This window comes from Pocillopora verrucosa, chromosome 6 (assembly GCF_036669915.1).
Source record: "Pocillopora verrucosa isolate sample1 chromosome 6, ASM3666991v2, whole genome shotgun sequence".
In the NCBI taxonomy this organism is placed as follows: Eukaryota; Metazoa; Cnidaria; class Anthozoa; order Scleractinia; family Pocilloporidae; genus Pocillopora; species Pocillopora verrucosa.
The window spans coordinates 18,930,130-18,953,542 of NC_089317.1; the positions used below are offsets into that span (position 1 = coordinate 18,930,130).

At 39.0% G+C, this 23,413-nt stretch overlaps 1 protein-coding gene across 1 annotated transcript; it reads right to left on the reverse strand.

The window, feature by feature from the left end:
* Positions 1 to 1,789: 1,789 nt before the first annotated feature.
* LOC131777564 (uncharacterized) lies at positions 1,790 to 18,984 on the reverse strand. Its single transcript, XM_059093871.2, has 8 exons — positions 18,418 to 18,984; positions 8,876 to 9,083; positions 7,501 to 7,811; positions 7,042 to 7,170; positions 5,994 to 6,304; positions 4,372 to 5,565; positions 3,873 to 4,140; positions 1,790 to 3,579 (listed from the first exon to the last, which is right to left on the reverse strand). The coding sequence occupies exons 1-8, from the start codon at positions 18,562 to 18,564 to the stop codon at positions 3,181 to 3,183; spliced, it is 2,967 nt and encodes a 988-aa protein (XP_058949854.2). The 5' UTR covers positions 18,565 to 18,984; the 3' UTR covers positions 1,790 to 3,180.
* Positions 18,985 to 23,413: the final 4,429 nt, after the last annotated feature.

The following is a 23,413-nucleotide window of genomic DNA, read 5'->3' on the forward strand; positions in this document are numbered from 1 at the left end:
CCAAGATTAAGAGAGTGTCTCTGTAAGAGCGGTCCGGTCGATTTTGCTTGAGACACGGATTTCGCTCGTTTCTTGTGTGTTGTAAGACATTCATGTACCTATACTAAAACAACAATCAGTTTGATCGGATCTCTTTATTTTTCAGAGTTTTACGGAAATTAAATTTCACTCGAGCAAAGGCTTGTCGTGACACTTTTCAAGACTTTAATTTCATACAACTTTGGAGGACAATTTACAAAAAACTACGGAACTCAGAAAAAAACAAATATCACAGCCATGTATATTAACTCTATCTTATCTATCGAGGCGACTTTCGTAAACATCACGTTTCAATCAAGGAAACAGGAAGACTTGAATGACACCTTATCGGTTCGCCTAAATCACACACGCCAAAACCGATCAAATTCAAGGTAAATTTTTGAAAAAGTGAGGCGTTCTTAACTGATCCAACTAACATAGCTAGGAAGTAAGTGCCATAGAAAAGGTAACTGCAAAAAAAAAATTTGCGGCCCGACCTTTACAAGAACTTTATAACTCCGTGAACTTACCTAATTTTTGGCAATCTCCAAGTTTGGACGCCATTTTGAGGGACTTGTCAACATTAAGCGTAACCGATATAAATCAAGCAGGTAGATCTAAAACCGTCAAAAATACATACGAAAGCAATTCAAATGAACTTTACTTTCAATTCAAGCTGCAAAATTTGAAACTGTTCGTTAAACTTACCAACCCCATGCGACCATTTCTTCCAACAATTCAAACACTACAACTAGTCGGTTAAGAATATATGAAAGTCATATATTTGAACTGCGGATAAAGACGTGAATGAAAGTGATCCTCGTAGTGATGTGCACTACTTAGGCAGTAGTGAAAATAAGGCCTGAAAAAAATTCAGGCCTGTACGGGATTTGAACCCATGACCTCTGCGATACCGGTGCAGCGCTCTACCAACTGAGCTAACAAGCCAACTGGGGGCTGGTCATGATGGTGGTTCTAAAGAGGTCATGGGTTGAAATCTTCTTCTTGCGACAGCTGTGGGAAAATTCGATAAGTTCCATGGAAATTGATATATATTTTAATACCAAAGTCAAAAAATTTCGAGTGTTAAAAAAACTAGACGCATATTTGCGTTCACCCGGGCTTTCTGTTGGAAATAAACTTTGTGTTTTGTGCTTGCATTTGCCTAAGTTTTTTTTTTCATGCAATTATTGGTTTATCCTGTAATTGTTTTTTTTCTTGGTATGCTTGAGATGTAGGTTTCTCACATATGTATACCGAGCTGAAAATAGTATTTGTTATGTAGTGTGAAGAGACCCTTTTCTGGGGTGGGGTGGGGGAGGTAGTGTCATACATAATTGGCTACTATTTCAATACTTATTACTAGACACTATTTTTCCGAGTATTGACTTGATAATCGTGATGAACTTTAATAAAGCTGATTTCCAATATTCATTATTTGTATAAGATCATTTGCAGAGCTGATCCCCTGTGTCTTATTGCAACTCATTGCAACACATTGTTGTCCTGCATTCTGTCCAAAAACTAACTTGTTACCTTGACTTTATGGAGTTACTATTGTTTTGTTAGGGCCAACATATGTTAGAGGGCCAGGATTTTTTATGTCTCCACTTAATTTATAGTTGCAATAATTTGCTACACGAGCCTCATTATTGCAAGAACACACCAGTTTGTTACAAGAAAACAATTTTAAATATCGACTGGCACGCTATTTTACCTTTCTTATACTTTGACGAATTTTTTCACAACAGTTTAACCTAAACGTCCTTTTATTTGATAGTTTTTTATAGTATTGATATAACAGTGCAAAGTAGATGACATGGGGATACATGAGAGAATACGTGCATAGACAAATTTTTTAACCTTTCTGCTCTTGTCCCTTAACCTTTTCAAACTTCGTATTGGTATTCTGCTTTGTTCACGATCACATATACATAGACGATGAGATTTGCGTCTGTGCTTCTCTCGATCAACATTAGATAGCTCAGTTGAAGGCCGAATTGAGATGAATCAGGCTCTGTTATTAAATTTGTTTTTAAATCTGTCGCTATTTTCAAAATATACTTGAAACGCATTGTAAGAAGTTCTAATACAGAGTTTTAACCTCTCTAAGTTGAGTCAGTTTTGTTCATGTTAGTTTCCGATAAAACGTTAAGTATTGTAACCGCTTGTGATTTCCCTTAAAAATTGTCCTATAGAAACCGAGGGATTACAATATTAAAGGTTTCCCCAAGTGGAATCCGAAAAAGACGAGACCTCTTAAAAGAAGGTAAGACATAGTGAAAACGAGACGCCTGGAGGTGTTAACTTGAGATGCGTTAGTCTTTATCTACAGTCACACTGGTTTTACGTGGAAAATTATGAATTTAATGCTGAGCCTTCAAAGTACAGGAATTCAATCGAAAACTAAAGACAACATAGGTGCGTGAAAGCGAGCGAATGAGAACTCGATGAAGTGCGAGATGAGTTTGGAAGGACGAAGATGATAAGCAGGTGTTGGAGGTAAACCTTTGAATTGGCTGTCATAAACGTTTCATTTACCAGTGCCTAAACCGTTCCACTTTCGTATGCAAATGTGCGCGTCTCAGTTTTGAAACTCAGCTCCCTAGATCCCTGAGCGTTTTTCTACCCACATCATTTTTACCTTTAGAAACTTACGCTGTTTTACTCATATAGAAAGTTCTCGTACGCAAAAAAACTGTGGTAATGATGCAATCATTATATCTGTGGTCCAGAAAAAAACGTCACTAATAGCCGTAAATGTTGAGAACAATACTAATAATACTACTACTACTTTACATTGATAAGAAAAGTTGAAGTGCCAAAGAGAAAAGAAATTGTTGGTTTTTTTATGTTTTTCCTATTTTTTTTCCTGATTGTTATGACAGTCTTCAAACACAGATTCACCTTTATGCAGAGAACATTTTCGTTAGCTTTTATGCGAAATCATTTTCGGATGCCTTTACAAATGAGTTCTTGCCCGGCATCAGTCCACCAGGTACTATAGTGTATCATAATACATGTTTCCTTGTATGTCACTCTTTTCTACCTACTATAGCAATCAGAACGAGTTTGTTATCAGACTGGCAATTGCTATTGTTGCACAGTAATTCTATCTTTAAATAGGAAATACGTTTAAGATGATTACCTAATAACTAATGTTCATAGAGGTGGTGCGTAAACTTCCTGGGAGAAGGCAATCAGCAGCTTGTGACACTCTGCCGCATCTGGTCGATTGTGGGGTTTTCCATCCCAACAACGCTGCATTAGATCTTGCCAGCCAGTTGGAGGCTTGATAGCGCCTTTTTCATATGGAGGTCTTACACCCTTAGCCTCTTGGTCCGACACATGTTCCGCTTTTTCAATTGTGGCTCTCTTACCATACCACATCTCCCAAAGCATTATACCAAAGCTGTATATGTCAGTCTTGTTATCGTATTCTTTGCAACGAATCACTTCCGGGGCAAGGTAGGCATCGCTTCCCGTCATGGTGTCTGCGATGATCTTAGCCTCTTCAGAAAGGCGAAAACCAGAGACCTTAATGACATTTCTGTGTGAAAGCTTTGAAAAGAGGTGAATGATATAAGCGCAGTTGCTATGACCAAAAATATTTTCGGGTCTTTTAAGAGCTACAAGGCCCTTTCTGCAAAATTTACCAATAGCATTTACAGTTCGTCACTTGACACCGTGAACTATTGATTAAAAAGTATTTGAGCGGATCTTAACAATTATTACATTTAATTTGTAACTCTTAATTATTTGACTAACGTATTAGATAATTAATGACGAACTGACCCTCACAAGCAAACTGATATTGAAGCAAATGTAAAAATTCAGACATATTTGAAACTCACCAAGATTTTCTCCAGCTTGAAGTTGCGGTGAACAATACCCTGGTTGTGTATAAACTCTAGAGCAGCAGCTACGTCCTTTGCCCAGCACAGCACATTATTCTTGGCGGAGGTTTTTCCAGACGATTCAGGAATGTTTTCAGGATTCTGAAAAATGTGATTCATCAAGTTTTCCTTGCACAATTCCAAAACATGTATCACGCGCAATTGATCGCCTTCCTTCAGCAATGCTGTTCCATAGAACTTGACAATAAAGGGAAAGCAAAGCTTCCTGCAAAAGATATAGTTGCATCGACCTTTATTCAAGTTCGTTTGGGTTCAAAGTACCCGAATATTTCGGCGTTTTTCAACTGCTATGTTAACATACCGATCTAACTAAAGTATCTAATTTTCTATAATAGTCACATCACGTTAAATTCTTATTTAGACAGCCCTCTTTTATTTATTAAATTCAACTATATTTATCAATTGTCATTTGAAAAAAATTTTAAATGTAACTAACCTCAGTGTTTCTGTCTTAGAAAGGACGCCAATCGCGCTGTATTCGTTTAGTTCTTTACTCCACAATTTCACAGCCACCTGTAATGGTTCGCTCTGTCCTGGTAACCTGAATGTTCCTCGATAAACTAAAGCGGATGCTCCATTTCCAAGAAGTGAAGCTGGATCGTCTTGATCCCACTCCAAGTCATTACGACTTATTTCCATGCTCTGTAATTCTTTAATGGAAAAGAGGGCCATCTTTTCCTTTTCTCTCACACTCATCTCTCTTAAACGGCCATAGCATTTTTTAATTTCATCTCTAGAGCGGGTCTCATCTCTGAGCTGCTGACATAGTATTTTGTCGGCGGCTAAGAGCTCGTGCAAACGAGATGAAACTTTTGTAAGGTAAACATGAACATCTTTGAGCTGCTCTTTCACGATCAGCGAAAGCTGTTGCTCTTGAACCACTTTGCAAAGGTATTTATGGGAGGCTCCCACGATGAATCTACGTTTGTCTTTTCCATATTTTCTTGAACGTTTCAAATTTTTTACTTTCTCTTTAAGTGTCATGACACCAACAACTGGAACACTGCTAGCTAAAGCTGCTAGGACAAATGGAACCCAAATTGGACTTGTCAGCCCCATCATAACTATTTGGGCCGCCCCGAAGTCATTTGAAGACTTGCAAGTATTTGATCCACTAGCAGCAGCAGCGTCCGTAATGACGAGGTTCTCTAGATATCGGTACGGGAGTAGATTCTTACATTCATCAAATCGCTGGTCGGACAATTGGACCAGAGAGCTGCGAGTGTTGAATAAAATTTGGTTTTTTTCTTCCCACGCGGTAATCGTGTTCTCAAGTCGCGACCTAAATGCTTTTTGAATATGATCTTCGGTTACCTCCCAACTTTCTCCAGCGTGTGGAATATCTTCAAGCGTCCAAGAGGTAAATTTTTCCATAACTTCACAAGACTGGAGGTGTTTGGAAAGTTCCCTAACGGTATCGTCTGCCAGTTTGCTGAAATGCTCATTCAACTCGTCTTCAACTGAGCGCAGCCGCTTCTCAACGTAACGAAGGCGTTCAGAATGTAAATCAACGTAACGAAGGCGTTCAGAAAGTAAATCAGAGACGTCTGTACGATCGGTGAGCGGGCAAAGAAGATCCATGACCATTTTCATGTGGTGGGTCATACGTGAAATGGCCAGGTCAAGCCACCTGAGAGATGAAAATATGCAAATGTCAAGTTCATTTTTCACCAAAATGTTTATTGAATTTATTCTTTATCATTCCAAGTGGGTGAAACTTTAAGATATAAACTAGTCGAATTACAAACTAGGAAGAAATTCATTGTTATTTTGGCGAATTTGAGTGTATCTAGGCTATATGGGTTTTAGCAAAGTTTCTAAATAAGCACTTTGCAATAGCCATCTAATTTTCACTGTGCAAATGAATGAATCTCATTAGATCATGACACGAGGGCAACATAACCTGGTCTTCCTAAAAGGAGTCAATAATAAGATAGGAATTGGATGCAAAAGAGTACATCACTTAGCCAAGAAAAATGCTAACTCCAGCTAGGTTAAGATGTAAATTAGGACCATAATACCCTCACCGACTTTTTTAAGACCCTCTACAGAACCTACCTCCACTGCATTTGCAGCGTTGCTTTACTGTTTTGCAAGGCGGTGGATTTAATAGCATCCATCAGTGACGCAAACTCCGCGACAACTGTTTCATCGTTTGTGGCGTAAGGCGATGAAATGTAAATGATTTGAGAATCTGGGTCTATTTCAGGCCAGAATTCTCTGAATTCACCCTTGACGTGATTTTTGATGGAATCAGCTTCTTCTTGAGATACTTGATCCCAATTGTTACATAGGAAAAGAGGAAAAATTGACGAGGATTCTGGATGGTCAAGACATACTTTTCGGAATTGTTTGATTGGTTCCATCATCTATGAGGACGAACGTACACATGGAGTTAAAAGTTCCTTCGAGGGTAGTAATACTAATAATCATAATAATAATCATAAAAATGATAACAACAATAATAACAACATATTAAAAACACTCAAGCAAAAGCTGTTATAAATGATTGCTCTGGGCAATAATAATAATGATGACAAAAGTAATAAGTAATCAGCAGGTGCAGTGCAGGTAGAGCACTGCACCGGTATCACAGAGGTCATGCGTTCAACTCCCATACAGGCCTGAATTTTTTTTTAGGTCTTATTTTCACTACTGCTCAAGCAGTTTTCATTATTGCGAATATTGCTTTCATATTCACGTCTTTATGCGCAGTTCACGTATATAATTTTCATATATTTACAGTCATTTATTCATCACTTCACGGGTTTACATTGAACCAACATAACGATCAACTCCCAGTTGGCCTGTTAGCTCAATTGGTAGAGCACTGCACCGGTATCGCAAAGGTCATGAATTCAAGTCCCGTACAAGCCTGATTCTTTTTTTTTTTTTTTCAGGCCTTATTTTCAATACTGCTCAAGTAGTGTTCATTACTGCGAAGATCGCTTTCATATTCCCGTCTTTATCCGCAGTTCAATATGTGATTTTTATATATTCACAGTCAATTATACCGCAGAGTTAAATAAATATATGTTAAGTAAATAAATGCCCTGCCATGGCAAACGCTGCGGGTACATTAACTTCACCTGTCCATGCAGCTTACCCTTCGTTGCTGCGCTGAGCTGTCAATGACGCAGATAACTGCGAAAGCTTCAGAAAGGTACGCTTTCACTTTCTCGTCCATGATGGGTGATTTACCAAATCCTGGACTGTCAACCACAAAGATTCTTTCCTAGAGGAGAAAACGATGAGAGATGAGTGAATCTTAAAACAGGTCAAACGACTTTTTTTGAAATAAGTTTTTTTGTAAATGTTGTTGTTGAAACATCCCTGACTCTTTATCTGATCAAGAAATCAAGTTGCAACTGTGCTCCCGAAGGATTAGATTACGTACGAAAACGATGCATGTCAGGTGTCAAAGATAATCTGTCAATCAAAAATATATTGCAAGACCTAAATTTGCCAAGAATAATGCTAGCTTTTACAGTAAACTTAATGGTAGCTTTTAGCAATCCTCAAGTCACAATTTACAATTTATACCCTCAGCTTGCTAATCACCAACCTTAAGCAGGTTGTTTGGCCAAAAGATCTCAATCTTATCAAAAACTGAACCTTGCAGATCTTCATTTTGGAAAAACCAGGAGATTTTTTGAAGAAAGATTTGTTGAGAGTTCACAGCCATCTCCCCAGGCTGGATAGTCTTTGAAGGAAGGCCTGTTTCAGGATCTGCGTCTTTATAGTGCGCTACCAGCTTGTGGGTTTCTCCATATCTTAATTCGCGGACAACGGAAGAGATGCCAAAGAAGGAGTCAGGGAGGAGTTGCTCCCCAAGAATCAGACTCAACAACATGCTCTTTTTCGAATCTCTTTCACCTGTCAAGAACAAACACTAGTTTAAAGAAAAATGTGGAATTAATGGTGTTTAACTTTCCAGATCCATTCTCTTTGACGAGTCCTGCGGATTAGGTTTAAACTGCTAATTTCTCATAAACATGCAAAAAAAGGTCCTTATCAAAAATATAAGTCAGTCTCACGACCACGAATGACAGGAATCTAGCCGTTAAAAGGAAACTGAAACAAAAGAAACGTTATTAGGACAAAACAGTGAAAAATATATAGTTTGCTGAAGCGAATAGTCTTGAAAACCTGGCAGACACTTAGACTTATCTCCCGCATAGAGAAAGGGATGAAACATGCAATGAAAACTGTTCGTCGTGGGTCTTTATTAGTTTAAGAAATCGCAGTACATACATTTCTGAAAGAGAACACGTTTTGTGATCAAGATGAGTCAATTCAATTGAAACAAGAAAGCAACAAAAACCAAAACAACAACAAAAAATATGCAATGTTTCTGTCTTTCGAGTTTTTAGCGTCGGCGTTGCAACTATACGTCATCAGGACGTTTAAAGTTATGACCAGAGGCAAAGGATTTGACTTCTCAGTGAAAAAAGTCTGAAAGTTGTTCGCTCGGTCATGCGCGTTAAGCAAACCTCATGACAAAGGAGGGAACGAGTATGGAAAAGCTGCGTGACGTCTGTCAACATGAGCTGGTACGCGGTCCCTGTTAACTATTTACATGCAAAAAGTGAGCTTCACACGACTTACTGCAGGACGAGTATCGATTCGACGTAAGCCAAGGAAATTCATTCCAGAGATTAAACGTGATTAAGTTCAAAAGATTGGCCATGACGGACACGAAGGCATAGTTAAAACGGAGAATGTATTGCATAAAAAGTGAAGTCTGGTAGACATTGGCATGAAACTGTGCGAGACATGTAGTGTCTGTCAAGTATCTCGTGTAAGCAAGTGGCGTAGTCCTGCGGCGGAGAGTTTGCCTGAGCAAATGGAGCAGTTGGCAGTAAACTTAAGTTACGACACGCGCACATGCGTCAACTTACACGTAATTATGAACTTTCAAAACTTTTTCAGCAACCAACCTGACAAAAGCACGACGTATTCCACTCTCTCTAATCTCTGTATGTGATAGGCCAATTGGTTCTTGAGATTTTTGACTCCCAGCTCCAGAAGAGCGTAGTCCTTGTCACTCATCATATTTAGACAGGCCTCTGTGCTCACGCATAATTCTAGCAAGTGCTTTTGTCTTCTCTCGACTTCTTCCCTGGCCTCTGTCAACGCTAAAAAGGCCTGATAAGTGGAGCATGGATTGATTAAATTTCTTTGCAAAAATATCAGTATGACACTAAAACTTACTAGACTTGCTATACTATTTTACTGTGTCGGTCACTCAATATTAAATAAAAATTACTTCAATGAGGTGGTTTCTTTGGAAACAGCTCATTTCGGTGTGTTGACTGATTAAGCTGGCGTAGGCACGGGCACTTTTCCTTGCATGCACATTTCATTCTACAGTCGAACCTGTATTTAGAGGTCACTCATGAAGAATGGCGGGGTAACCGTTTAATACAGGCTGACCAGAAAATGACTTGCAAGATGCTCGTGCGTGATATTTTTCCTAAAAGTCCGAAGAAGAAAGATAATTTTAACGTTACAGTATTTAAGGAGAATTTACAACCGCTTAATACAGGATGATCATTTAATACGGTGCAGCTTAATGACCTTAATACAAGTTTGACTGTACTGACATACTTGAGCTTAGATTCGAGTTCGACTTTGATTTGGAATTAATTGTTATTCTGGCCGTAAACTTGCCAGAATTATTCTTATTCTTGGCCGTAAACAGGCTAGAATCAGAAATTCGGTTTGGGTTTTCCTCCGTAGGAAAATGCACAATAGGCGCTTCGTGGCATTTTTTTAATTGGCATAAACCAATGTGGTGGCCATAGCTTGGAAATGAGGTTAAGTTTTGGCATCGAGTGTACTCAGACTTGAAGTGCTGGGCCGCGCATAAACGTTAACCAAGCTTTCTTCAGTTTATACTTATCTTTCGAGTCTTTAAAATATCTATTTAAATTAACGCACAAACCATTACTGTGAATTGGTTGAATTGTTAACGCACTGATAAAAAATAGGCAGTAAAGACTGCATATGGCTACAGATATAGCACAATTTTTTGAAGCATCGAAAAGAACCAGGGGCTGTATGATGATAAGGTAGCGTTAAAGAAGATTTGTCACGTATGCTAAACGGAAACCTGCCACATTCCACATATTTATGAGAGCCCTGTTCCACAATAGAAAGTTGATTCACCAATGTAGTAAATAATTGACACTCAACTACAAATGAAATGGTAACAAGTTATCATATTATTAATAAAATAATAATTATTATAATCATGATGATAATGATAACAAAAGTTATAGTAATAATAATTTATAGGGGCTAGTTCAAGTACCTCACCTTTCCTCTGAGGGTCTATCCCTAAGCTCCTATTATGGCTAAACTAGCGTTCTTTTAATATTCAGATTTGCCTGTTGATTATAAATAATTTTCTCATTTCATTGCAATTCCATTTTTGTGAGATTTTTGTTTCACACAACAAGGCATTCCGCGTTGTAGAATATTCCGCCATTCCACCACTCCATCATTCCATTGAATGGCGCAACCCTGTTGAACTTAACGTATCGTATTTCGGACCTTGCTCGCTTCGCAAATTTAGGGCCTGTTTACATGGAGGTGGGGGACCCCAGGTAGGTGAGGTAACCCGCCTTTCCATATGATCTCTTATTAAATCTTGATCACGTTTACATGATAGGTGGGGTAACCCGCCAAGGCGGGTTGCCCGGTCTGCCAGGTAGGGTAAACCTGTCAGCCGGAGTGAGAATTTCCCATGTAAACGTCTCAAGGTGGGGTAACCCGCCTAACTGGGGTCGTATTCATGGCAAAAAGCTCAAAAGTTAAACACGTGTGTTTTAAAACTTTGTACATTTCCTAACCGTCTGGCGAAAATCACCAGAAACCGCAAGGGACATACAAGGGGTGTTCACATTTCGGAATATTTAGCGTTGTAAATCGACCATATTTCGTTTCACAAACTAATCCTTATAACGTATTAAGCCTACGATTCGCGTAACTTAACACCGCGTAACACAACGCGTGACGCTTTCATGAACAAACACAAATGTGTCCGAGAATTGATCTTTCGTCTTTCTCGAGATGTGAGCTTGGGACGCCTATGCTGAAACTCCCTAATTGCAAGCGCAACAACAACCTAAAGAAACCTCACCCCAGCACCCCGGGGTTGTAAGATTACATGTAAACGCGTTTTATTTTTCGACCACGGCAAGGCGGGTTACCTCACCCACCTGGAGTCCCCCACCTCCATGTAAACAGGCCCTGAGCCGCTCTTTTGAGCATTTGTCGCTGATTGAAAAGATAAAATGATCTCTTTTCGAATAAATCTTCTCCACATTATTATATTAGTTGCATGACAAGCGTGACACAAATTCAAAGATCAATCAACCTCCGAATTACGAAGAGATGGGTTTTTTTTCCTCTCTTTTCATATCTATAAAAACCTTTCAAGAATTGCTGTATTCAGAAAACTAAAATGTCCAGATCCATCAATGTTTCCTTTGCCGGCGGAAGTCAAAGAATGTTTACAAAAGTCAATTCGATTGACAAACTACACACCGTTTAACCAATTGAACCGTTGTATAAGCGTCTCATCTTACATGCTAACAAGGAGATTTGCTGTTCATTTAAGAGAGAATTTTTCTGGAGACCGCGTGAAATCAAAAAAATGTGGCACATGCCTAGAAAAAGCCCAACCTTCATACTTCGCTCAAAGATACCTTAGGGTAAGTCTATAAACGTGGTATAATTTTTTTGTTCAGAACTGTTTTTATTTTCTAGAAAATCACCAAACACTGTATCGAGCCCCAACCGCCATAACAGTGGCCGAAATGAAGCCGACGAGTAGGGCAACAAAAACGTTATTCTTCAAAAGCGCAAAAGAAAGCAAATCTTTCCGAATATTATCTATTTGTATATGAGGTATTAACAAATGATTTGAACCTAATAACGGGATTATTTATATAACTATGAATTATTGGCGAATATTTGAAAATCGCCAAAATTTGATTGATTAAAATTTCATTTTGGAGCAGTTTTTCAATAAAAATTCTTCCTACTCGGTATAACTCGGAATCACTTGAGATGAGCATTTCTGAAAATTGGAAACGATGTTCTTTTCAAGGATATAAAAATTAATTTGGGGCTCTTAAATACTGCGACGAAATAGCCCGATCTATTTCGTGCAAATCGCAACGCCGCCGTGTAAACAACCGCAGATAATCCAATTATTTTTTTATTATCGAAGCCATAATTTCTGCAAAATCTTACCGCTTTGAGCTGTGCTTTATCAGAAACTCAATATGTTACCCTTACCTTCTGAAACCAGTGATTAAGGAATGATGTTTCCATTATTTTTGTTTCAAATCGCCATGTTCACTTGAAAAGTGTTTACAACGTCCGGCTTGACCATTTACAATACTCGAAGCTGTTCATAAATCATCGCAGACCATCGCACCTCTTGACTTATTTCTGCTTCCATACAACTCCAGTATATACAAAAGTCTTTTTTGCACGATAAACCAAGATGCTTTGATTGCTTACAGTTTCAGTTAAGAAACGTTTGGCTCCCCAAATGGCACAACGATGTTCACCAACGAAGTCGTGTGTCATCACTCATGTTTGTCGCGCAATCACGCTAAACGTGCACAGGACACCCAGACAGGTATTCGTCTGCAGACATCGCTGTACCGAGCGCAGGGCCAACTAGTGTTATGCTTTAAACAAAAACCTGCGCGAATTCACTTAAAAAACGCTGTAGATCTCTTTTGAGTGCTTTGAATCAGTGCCATTCTGAAAAACTACTTTTTGACGTTTTCGTAAATTTAGTCACCCCCTGGTACTGACTATACATGCGTTGTTATCGACTCTATTTCCACGACTTCGCGCTTGCAAAGATTATATTTATCAAAAGGCACTTTAAGTATGACGTTTAACGGCAAACGGCAAACGCAAGCTTGCCTTTCATTTGGTTACCTATTTATGGAATTCTTAAAAAAATCCTGCACAAAAAATAAAATAAAATAAAATAACACATTCACGACAAACACAAACCTACTTAATTCTGTGTACACACGCCTAAAGACAGACGACAGAAATTGAATTTTTGACGTTCGCGGGAAAAACAAACGTCATGCGTAACCTCTCAAATGACGAACTTCCCAGTTAACTAAAACAACTGGAAGTTAATTATCTAGTGCTCCGTGATTATATACATCACCTACGTGTCCCTAGTGGATCGATAAGGTCTACCACGACTTTCAGTGGCAGGCAGACAGGTTCCACGGTGAGGCGTTCTTTTCTAATGACACTGGAAAAATTCTACCGACTATGTAAACAGAACAACAGACTAACAATTTCGTGCTTTATCTAAGCACTTTGAACGTTAAACTTCACTAAAAACGTAAATCTTCGAGTCACAAAGTCGGCCGCTTGTATCAGGCCGCGAGACAGTACGTGTTATTTGATATCGCCTGACTGTAGGTCATGACAATTACATTTTTTAAAGCTTTGGACTTACACAATCTCTGTTTTTTGTTTTTGTTGTTGTTGTTGTTTTTTTTAATTTTCCTTACGATAGCGTGCTCATCAATTTAAACCTTTCGATTTTGTACCTTGATTGCTACGATGATAATGGCCATCGCTAGAAACTTGACAGTTTTCTCAACTCGAACTCGGAAAAAGTTGTTTCCCGTCCCTTAATCAAACAATTAATCGGCCATTCTTTGAGATCCCGAATTCTCGACAAGACAGAGGTGGCGTACCCTCGGAGATTCAAGAAATCAGGAAGTTCCTCCATACCAGCTAACAAAATGGGTTTTATAAAGCAAAAAAAGAAAGAAAGAAAGAAAGAAAGGAAAAGAATACAGTGTCATATACTTTAGGTGTTTTCCTGGTCAATGAAACCAATATTCAAGCTACATGTAGTTCGTCACTGCTGACAGGTACAGCTAAAACAAAGGGCTTCGATCTTGCTCATGTAAGGCTGCTTACGATGAACGGAGATATCGCTGATATCAATGCTAAAAAATAAGCAAATATCCTTCGGCAATGAAATGGAAAAGCTCTTTAACTTGGACTTTGCTGCCATTTCACAAAGATTGTACGCATTATATGTGATAGGGCGTCTAAGCGCCAGTTCCTTTAAAGCCGCATTCGACAGCTCTTGGATTCTTGCTTCACTTGCAGCGGCCTCCAAGTCGTCATCAGACAGTTCCTCGTCATCCTGGAGGGTCTTTTTCGCAGCCAGTCGGGAAAAGAAGGCAGCTATTTGATTTGCTGTAAGGAAATCGTCGCTTGTAAACAGGCGGTTACCACTCGCATCTTTGGCGCTTACCATCGCACGTGCAACTGATGCAGGGTCTGCTTTCTGTCCTGATTGTTCCCCCAGTTTAAATTTGGCAGTAAGATAGGCCTTCTGGCTGGAAATAAATCTCTTTCGTGGGGCACCAGCCCTTAGTGCCCAGCCCATTGGTACTTTTCTGCACGAGTCTGGTATGATGTCAAGTCTACTGTTTGCAATAACCTCTGGTACTGAAGGGGTCTCTCCCTCCAGTTTCTCTCCATACACCTTAACAGCTCTGTCTGTTAAGGTCTCGCGCTCTAAAGCTCGCTCGTGTTTACCACAATCTAAGTGTCGCTGCATTGAAGATTACCTTAGGAATATCCGTGTGTGGTATCGCGCTTAAAAAATGCAAACAACGGTAATTTTAAATTCTGGATTTAAAACTTTTTCCCGGAAATAAAAAATAGGGGATAAGAAGGAAAGTAAATAAGAGCGTATTGGTAACCGAGCTTCCTTTCGAGTGACATGTTATTGCGTGACACCATCGCAAAAAAACGAACGTCAATGATTCACTTCATCTGTCAGGATGCTCTGGCTCGTTCTATAAAAAACAAACTTCCATTCTTATTGCGAAAGGAAGACTTGTAAAATGTGAGTGTTCCAAGCTCAAATATGTCCAGCAATGCGACGTTTCCGGCAGGAACCTTCGTGAGATGTTTTCACTGTGATTTGGTATACACCGCCTGTAGTGCTGTACTATCGAAGCTGTTGTCAAGTCTCTTTATAACAAGATTGAGGCAAGGAACCAATCTTAGAAAGGTGTTTTTCGCCAGGTGAGCTTAATAAATCCAGTTTACAATCTAGTATAGGTCAAAGCGATAAGATTTTGTTGGAATTATGGCTTCGACAATAAAAAGCCTAATTGGATTATCTGCGGTTGTTTACATGGCAGCATTGCGATTTGCACGAAATAGACCGGGCTACTTCTTCGCAGTAATTAAGTGCCCCAAATTAATTTTTATATCCATGGAAAGAACATTCTTTCCACTTTGTAAAAATGCTCATCTCAAGTGATTCCGAGTTATACCAGGTAGGAAAATTTTTTATTGAAAAACTGCTCCAAAATGTCATTTTTAATCAATCAAATTTTGGCTATTTTCAAATATTCGCCAATAATTCATAGTTAAGTCAACAAGCCCGTTATTAGATTCAAATCATTTTTTAATACCTCGTATACAAATAGGTAAAATTCAGAAAGACTTGCTTTCTTTTGCGCTTTTGAGGAATAAAGGTTTTGTTGCCCTACTCGTCGACTTCATTTCGGCCATTTTATGGCGGTTGGGGCTCGATACAGTGTTTGGTGATTTTCTAGAAAATAAAAACAGCTCTGAACAAAAAAATTATACCACGTTTATAGAATTTCCCTAAGGTATCTCTGAGCGAAATATGAGGATAGTGATTTTTCCGATCATGTGCCACCTCCTACGCGGTGATAAAAAAATTCGCTCTTAAATCGTTCGCTTGTAGGACTTTTGGGTATAGTTATCGAGAAGACCGACGTTGCATATCTCAGGTCGGTCCCTTGCGTAGTTGTATAAAAGACATTTTAAGTTACCTGCGGAGATGGTAGGGTTAAGTCGATTCCAAATGCCTATTTGGCAAGCGTGTTCCACAGATAGTACGCAAGACGTCTGGAAAATTCATATAACCTGGCTACTTACCACCTTGTGCAAAATTACGCGTCCCGTCAGACTTAGGTCTCGATCGGGAGTTGGTAAATAGGCTACCAAAAATCTAGAGAGAGGCGGAGTTTTCTATACTAATGTCTGAGCACTTTGTAGGCTTCCCGCAGTCTGGCGGGACGCGTAATTAAGCACACAGTGGTAAAGGGCCCTTCCGCAGCAGCTACAAGACGCTGACAAAAATTTTTCCTTGCTAAATTTCAAGTGTGCTGCACGTATCAGCACCCCCCAGGGAACCCCTATACACAAGAGAGCGAGGATGCGCGCCGGGAGTTTCGAAAACGACCCCTATAAAATTATAAAAGGTACCTGACTCATCCGTGTGAGAGTGGCAACAACTGATATCTACCCCTAAAAAGTACCAATTTAAACACAAAAAAATTAAAAAATCCCAAAAATAAGAACTCCTTTATCGTATGCTCCAGAGGCTCAAGTCAGATCATTAAAATCGTCCTAGTAATGCTTATTTCAGGCATTTTATTGAGCGAAAAACACCCGAAAAGGTACCAGTTGGGTATCTGGTAGTCCACTAAAGTTTGAGACACTGTAAAAGGTACCAGATCACTGATTTTGACCACTGAAAGGTACGACAAGTATCCTCACCCATTTCCGATCGCCTCCTTCCCCCCCCCCTCCCCCACCAACCCTGTCAGCACCTAAAAACAAAAGATGTGATTTGCCAACTACGAGCTGTCAGTCTCACCTCGTAAAATTCATGCCGACAAAATCTGTCCTGTTTCGAGGCAGGACGGCTGTACTTTTTTTTGTTTTGTTCGTCTTGACATAATTTGGTAGGGATTAAAATAACTGTACGTCTGCATTTGTTAAACAGACTATTCAAGTGCATCCAGAACTCGATGCGTGCACTTCTAGTGCCAATCACTCCTTTTAGGACATTTCCGCAAGGTAAGCTTTTTTTTCTCACTCACCATTCTGAAATGATTGTGACGAAACGAACAAAAGCCAAAAGCGAGGAATATCGGGTAAAACCCGGCAGATATCGTTGTGTCGATAAATTAATTCCATTGTCTTAGGTAAACATTGCCGATGGGATAGATTAGTAGATTACTAAAGCGAAAAAAACCCATACTTTTCTGGGGAATTTGGCTCGTGCAGGCAGAGAAAGATTTCAATCGCAGCGTTAAAATTTGATGAATTTTGCAACCGGAAATTTGATAAGGAGTCTATTTGGCACTGGTTTTCTATAACGCCTGAGGTATGCGTTTATTATTCTGCGGAGTTCGATGGTTACCATCACTCTGGATTTCTCCGTGACTCAACCTAAGTCACAAAGTGACTTATTCCTTTTCTGTTGACTTTACGCTAGTTCCCGCATTTCAAGTAGCGATTTCAGTATTTCCAATTTGTAATGGCATCAACTTGTTCCAAAGTCATGATCTCCATAACTCTCCATGTTAAGTAAACAATGAAAAGCACTTAATAGCGATTTTCCTAAAAACCGCACGGCCTTCGATTCGTTCCCTCTGAACGGCAAATTCGGCCAGAATATAGGCTCCGTGTAACCTCTTGTTCAAGTCAAACGTTAACATACGATTAAAAATCCTCTCGGAAGTGAATTTTTCAAACAATATAGATTCTGCCTTTCAACAGGAAAGGACAACACAAAGGAAACTGTTATCTTTATCACGCAAGATAACCCATCAGTGCTTAACTGTCAGAAGATATCGATGGGCCATCGGCTTTTCATAGAATATCAACCTCCACCCAGAGAAACATTGCGGTTCTTTCCATTAAAAGAGCGGAAACTATCAGAGGAATTTACTTGTTCGAGTAGGGCTGTAAGTGCCAATATACAGCGATAAATAACGCGGATGAGAGTCGTGATAAATTTGTCTACAGCCTATCATCATAGCTCTAAATCGGGGTTTGAGCCCAAATCCATCCGGTACCCATTGAAGAAGTTCTTCTTTACAGATTTGACGAGGGAGGACAAACAACATGCAGCTTGACATTCTAAACATATTCGCTTTCTTCGGCACGAGCTCAGAATAGAATTTAGGGAAAGTTCATTGAATTATGCTACACTGATTATCAAGTTTCGCCCCCCTAGGTTATTCCGCTATGTGATTTACGCTTGAAATAACGAAATGATAAATGTTGAACAAAGAGCTTTAGTAGTATAATTAATAAGCTCTAAATGTGGAGTATACGTTTGGTTTGACAATCAGTCAACAACTAATAAAGTTATTGGTGTCCATTGGTTTCGCTTTGAATTGCTGTAACGTACGGTGTCTCTGAATAAACCAATTTTTAACCTAAACATATAAATTGCCGGCCACAAGACAGTTGGTCGACAATTTCGGCCGATAACTTCAGCGTTTCTTTTTACCGTAGGCCCGGTATTTAAGGTCATCGGTTCTTGATAATTCTGCGACAGTATGGCAATATCAGTGTACCTTGAGTTTGAATCGATACGCAGCCAAAGATGTTTCATTCTTACCTTCTCTGATATTCTGAGAGCCTTTTTCGCCCTCTGTTTCATCTGGTCTAATGTCTGCAGTCCTCCTAACGATAGACCTCGACACCTCATTACCTCGGACATGCGCTCAATATCGTCGATTTCATCAATGCCTATCGACGTACCCATGTTGCGTACGCTTTTTTAAGATGTCTTGAACAATAAACAGTTACCTTTTACGTTACGTACAATTGGGCTGTTAATCACATACGGGGTTTTATATTTACTCTATTGCCTTACTTCGGACATAGGTTGTCACGGTTGAGTAGAAGCGGTGTTATTGTTAAACCCTCTGAACTGTTCACTAGTTGGAAACAAATCCATTTAAAAGAAATCACACCGCAGTATTGATATGGATTGATTGACTGACTTCCGATCACTGATTCCCATCGTGGATCTTACTTTTCCACAGCTCTCAAAACTGTGTTATTTCTTTGTATATGCTAGATGAATCTGTCAGCAACAGCTATAGACGAGATCGACGGCATTGCAGTAATGTTTCAAACACTGGCGTGCTTAGGAGTTTTGCATGAAGACTTGAAAACATTGGACGATATTAAAAGCGTGGTGAAACAGAAACTTACGATGTTGCCGAAAAAATCCAGTTTCAAGGCAAGAGAGGTAAGGAAGACAAGTAATGCGAGGTTAATTCATCTAAGTGTCAAGGATCAGGAAATAACTCAGATAAAATTATGTAGACATCAACACCAGATTAAGTCTTCCAGTTACGTGACAGCTGTTTCCACAAAGCATTAAAATCACGGGGCACACAGTAATGTTCTTGGCTGGTATCGATCGATTGTGTAAAGTTGTTGCTCTAGGGAAGAAAAGGTTGAGCAGAGCTGTTGATGAAATGAAACTGCCGCTCAATTCAGGAATGTTACTCCAAGTTTAGAGTTTAAAACACTTAACGGAGTTTTCCACTGATTGCCCCCTGCTGCCTTTATCATTTTAGTTTGTGTATTTTAGAACATGAACGCAGCGAAGTATCACATGATCTTTTCGAGCAATTTGAAACAAATAAGCACCCGTACATCTTTGTAAAGAGTGCAACTCCCTTTTATTTATTTATTTATTTATTTATTTTTTTACGGTTATTAGTCTGTTTTGGATCAGAGTTGAGAGGTACTATAAAACCCTTGATGACCCGTCCGACGGATAATAATGAGTTCTGTTTCCCCAAAACTCGCTGTATCCCTCGGTGCCAGTCATGATGAATTGCTTACTGATTTTCATGTATTAAGAGATCGTGCTTTTGAAAAAGGCTAAGGTAGAGGACAAACGTAAACGAGCGACCTAACATAAATTCCTTAAGGACCTGGAGACTTGTTTAATCAAGCACCAAGATGAAAGACAAACTTCGTGCCCTCTTAGCGCCAAACGTTGGACACCTTGACGACAAAATTTCCTCTCACAAACGGAGTCCGGAGAGAAAAGAATACACAAAATTTTCGTCCACAACAATTCTTTATGTTCCCAAAGTTTGTGAGTCAGGAAGCTGATTTAAATGTATGATTAAACGAGAAACGACATTTTCTCTCGTTTTGTAATGTGATAAGTACAACTGGGATGTTGAAAGAAAACAGAAAACCTTTCAAGTCCGCGAGCCGTTAAATCGAGTGATTTGTAACTTTTGGGGGCTTCTATGGACAACCAAAGTACTTTTATAACTAGGCCATAGTCTCGTACCCAGGCCCTTTAAGGCTACAGTTACACGGTAGAATCTGGGTACGAGATTACATACAGCTTTTAATAGGTTTTGTTTCTAGAAATTGGATAGACTAATCAGATTTCACGTAGTTTGTACAGCTATACTACAGCTTAGAAAAGCTCTAGGACAGCCCTGACAGTTCTAAGCATCACATTTTCTCGCAGCTCAAACCATGATAAGCTAATTTAGAGGAGCTAAACAGGCTAAAAAATAGCTTTTCATTTTAGGTGAGACCAGTTCAGGAAAAATTAACTTGTCGAGTCTAATTCTTGGGGAGCAGCTCCTTCCTAGCTAGATACACTCAAGATGGTTGCACACCTTAAAGACAGGAATCAGGAGACAAAACGGTCTGTCTTGACAAGTTAGCTAAGATCTCTAGCCATGCAGATCTCACCCTTTGTGCACTCAAAGAAATTTCGAGAAAGGGGCTCGGATTACAAGAAAATTGAATTGTTTTGGTCACACAGCCTGCTGAAGGTCAGTGATCGATTAATTAGGGTGCAATGTATTATAATAATTTTTATATTAAGGACAACTTTTGGTGTTGAATTGAGAAAGCGTCAAAGTGTTCTTGATGAAGAAGTTGCAAAGATGTTGTACCAACAAGTAGATAATTATATATTTGACGTCATAAACATACTCCGGCTTAAGTTTCTAACCATTCAAGGACTTCCACAATTCTCGCCTTAACAACAATTGTACAACAAAAGCAAAAGATTACCTACCGCATATACTGATGACCGAGGTCTTGGGTAATAGTTGCTAGGGATAATTTAGAAAGCGAGCTTTTATGTCAATATCAATTGATAAACGAACTATCATAATGATAATTTTTGATGAATTTCCAGTCTTCTGTTAACAATGCTCTACTGAAGATCTTTTGCGCTGTCACCTCACTGTCCAAGTACCTCACGTCTCCAGATGTTGTGCAAAAATTCACTTCGTGGACGTTGGTTGATACTCTACGGGCGATGGAGATTTTATTTTAAAATAGTCCAAATTTTATCATATTTCAGAGTGGCATATGATAAAAACAGCCCAAACATTCTCTAGCTATTACATTTATACTGCATTGAAGCGAGAACCGCCGCAGACTTAGCAGAAAAGAAGTACAAATGAAGCTTTCCAGTAAGCTTAAAAGAGTCTTCTGCTTCTGTCTTTTGCTATATGCATTATTTCACAGCTGAAACATGAAGTTGATGTCAGGGTCACTAATGTCAATGTTTCTAGCGAAGCCAAGATGACCACAGGAACATAAAGGAAACTTTTTACATTGCCTCAGAAGTGATCAGATTAGGGTTTTACGATAGCAAGGCTGATATCTACAGCTTTGGTATAATGCCCTAGCAGATGTGGTATGGGAAGAGAGCCCTTACAGATAAAGAGGGAGACGCTAGAGTGGTTAGTGGTCAGGATGCTGAACGTAACAGGCCAATGCAAGTCGACTAAGACAGGAAGAAACCCCCGCCTGAATGGCAAGATCTATTGCAGGTTTGCTTGGATGAAGAAGTAGACAAACGACCAGATGCCCTAGCATGTCATCAGAAGTTGGCCATGCTCTACCGGGACACAGCTCCACCCATTTGAACTCTGATAATTTGAAGAGAATCTCTGAACGATTTTGAGAATAATAGTAATGAATGTATATATATATTATACCAAGGAGAATTTTGAAGTCTCTCTAGAATTACAGCAGACAAAATTACATAAAATATATTCTCCTTACCCTATAAAAATAAACACCATTAGTCTCGTTAGCTTCTGAAGGGGGCTTACGGAGTTGTACAATGAAGATGCAGTGAGTAGAGGCAGTCAAATAAATAAAGAAGTGAACTTTTTCCACATGATTTCAGTGGGTGGGTTTAGATCAAGATTATGTTACTTGGGATTTACAAGTGCAAAGACAGACCTCGCAGACCTCATCGTGTTGTGTGGTTCTCCAAAAATTAAGCAAAGTCTGTAAACAATCAGATCGTGATGATTTTGACGATTATTGCGATAAGGTAGATGACGATGGGGATGAGAAAGAAAAATATCAATCAGTTATGTATAGAATTGTCGGTGATTTAAGATGAGTTCTTGTTCATTACGATGATACTAGGTATACGACTGTTTTGTAACTTTTTTGTTTCTAAGGGAAATGTTCTCTAAAAACAAAGTGATTAAGGCTTTCCGTTGTGCGCAATGGAAACTTGAAGACTTGATCTCTTAGAATTGCAAAAGTTTGTATTTGTTGTCTGAAATATGTTTTTTCGTTCACTTTTTAAATAAAATGGTTATTAAAGGGATATTGCGTTCAATGATAGCCGGAATAGATTTTTGAGAACAGGCTATAAGATACATTTATGTCAATGATTTAAATCTTCCATTAATCAATAAACTGATACAATACTAGAGGTATGAATATATTATATGTAATGATAACTGCAGTCATTGTCATTAAATTCAGACGGTACGACATACATTGCAATTGTACAATAAGCTTTCAAAAAAGATTCACAAACTATGAGAACTCGTTGTGGATATAATTCTAAGCAAAATATTTAACCATGTCAAGCCAATTTAATTTTTTTTCCGCATTCATATAAGAGCTCAGATGCATATGCATCCACATTTTGCAAAGATCGCAGAGCTGAAAAAGATTCTAAAAGATAATCCACAACGCGGTTTTGCTAAGCAACGGCTAAAATTTGCTTTCACCCTTTAACTCCCAAAATCTGATTGTTAATTCTCCTCTTTAGCTGCTACACATTTCCATGTGAATTAATTGCAAGAAATTGGTGTTAGATCAAGTAAAAAACTTCTACCTGATAAGTTTGAGTATTCTCATTACCTCATTGCTGGATAATGTATGGATATTATTGGGAGAAGTTACATCTGATCTCGAAGCAAAAGAGCTCCATCACCTTACGAACTGAATTGAACTGGATTGAGCGATGAAAATTCATTTGAGGGAGAACAGCAAACACATGAGCATCACAATGAAGTACCTGAACCATTACTTATTCAAGACATTGACGGTATGGTATATAGTCTATACATACTGACGAAACGTTGAGCTAAATTACGACGAGTTTCGTAGCAGTTTGTCCATGATTATTTGCAGATGAAAAAATGAAAATCTTTGTTATCTTAGGAAATCAGTTTCATTAAGGAAAAAGTCATTATTTATCACCTGTGGGGAAGGGTAGAGGGATTTTATTTTGTTGGGGGGGAAACACATGGTTTTCAGGGGCAAGGGGAGGGACCAGTCGCGTCTAAAAGAGC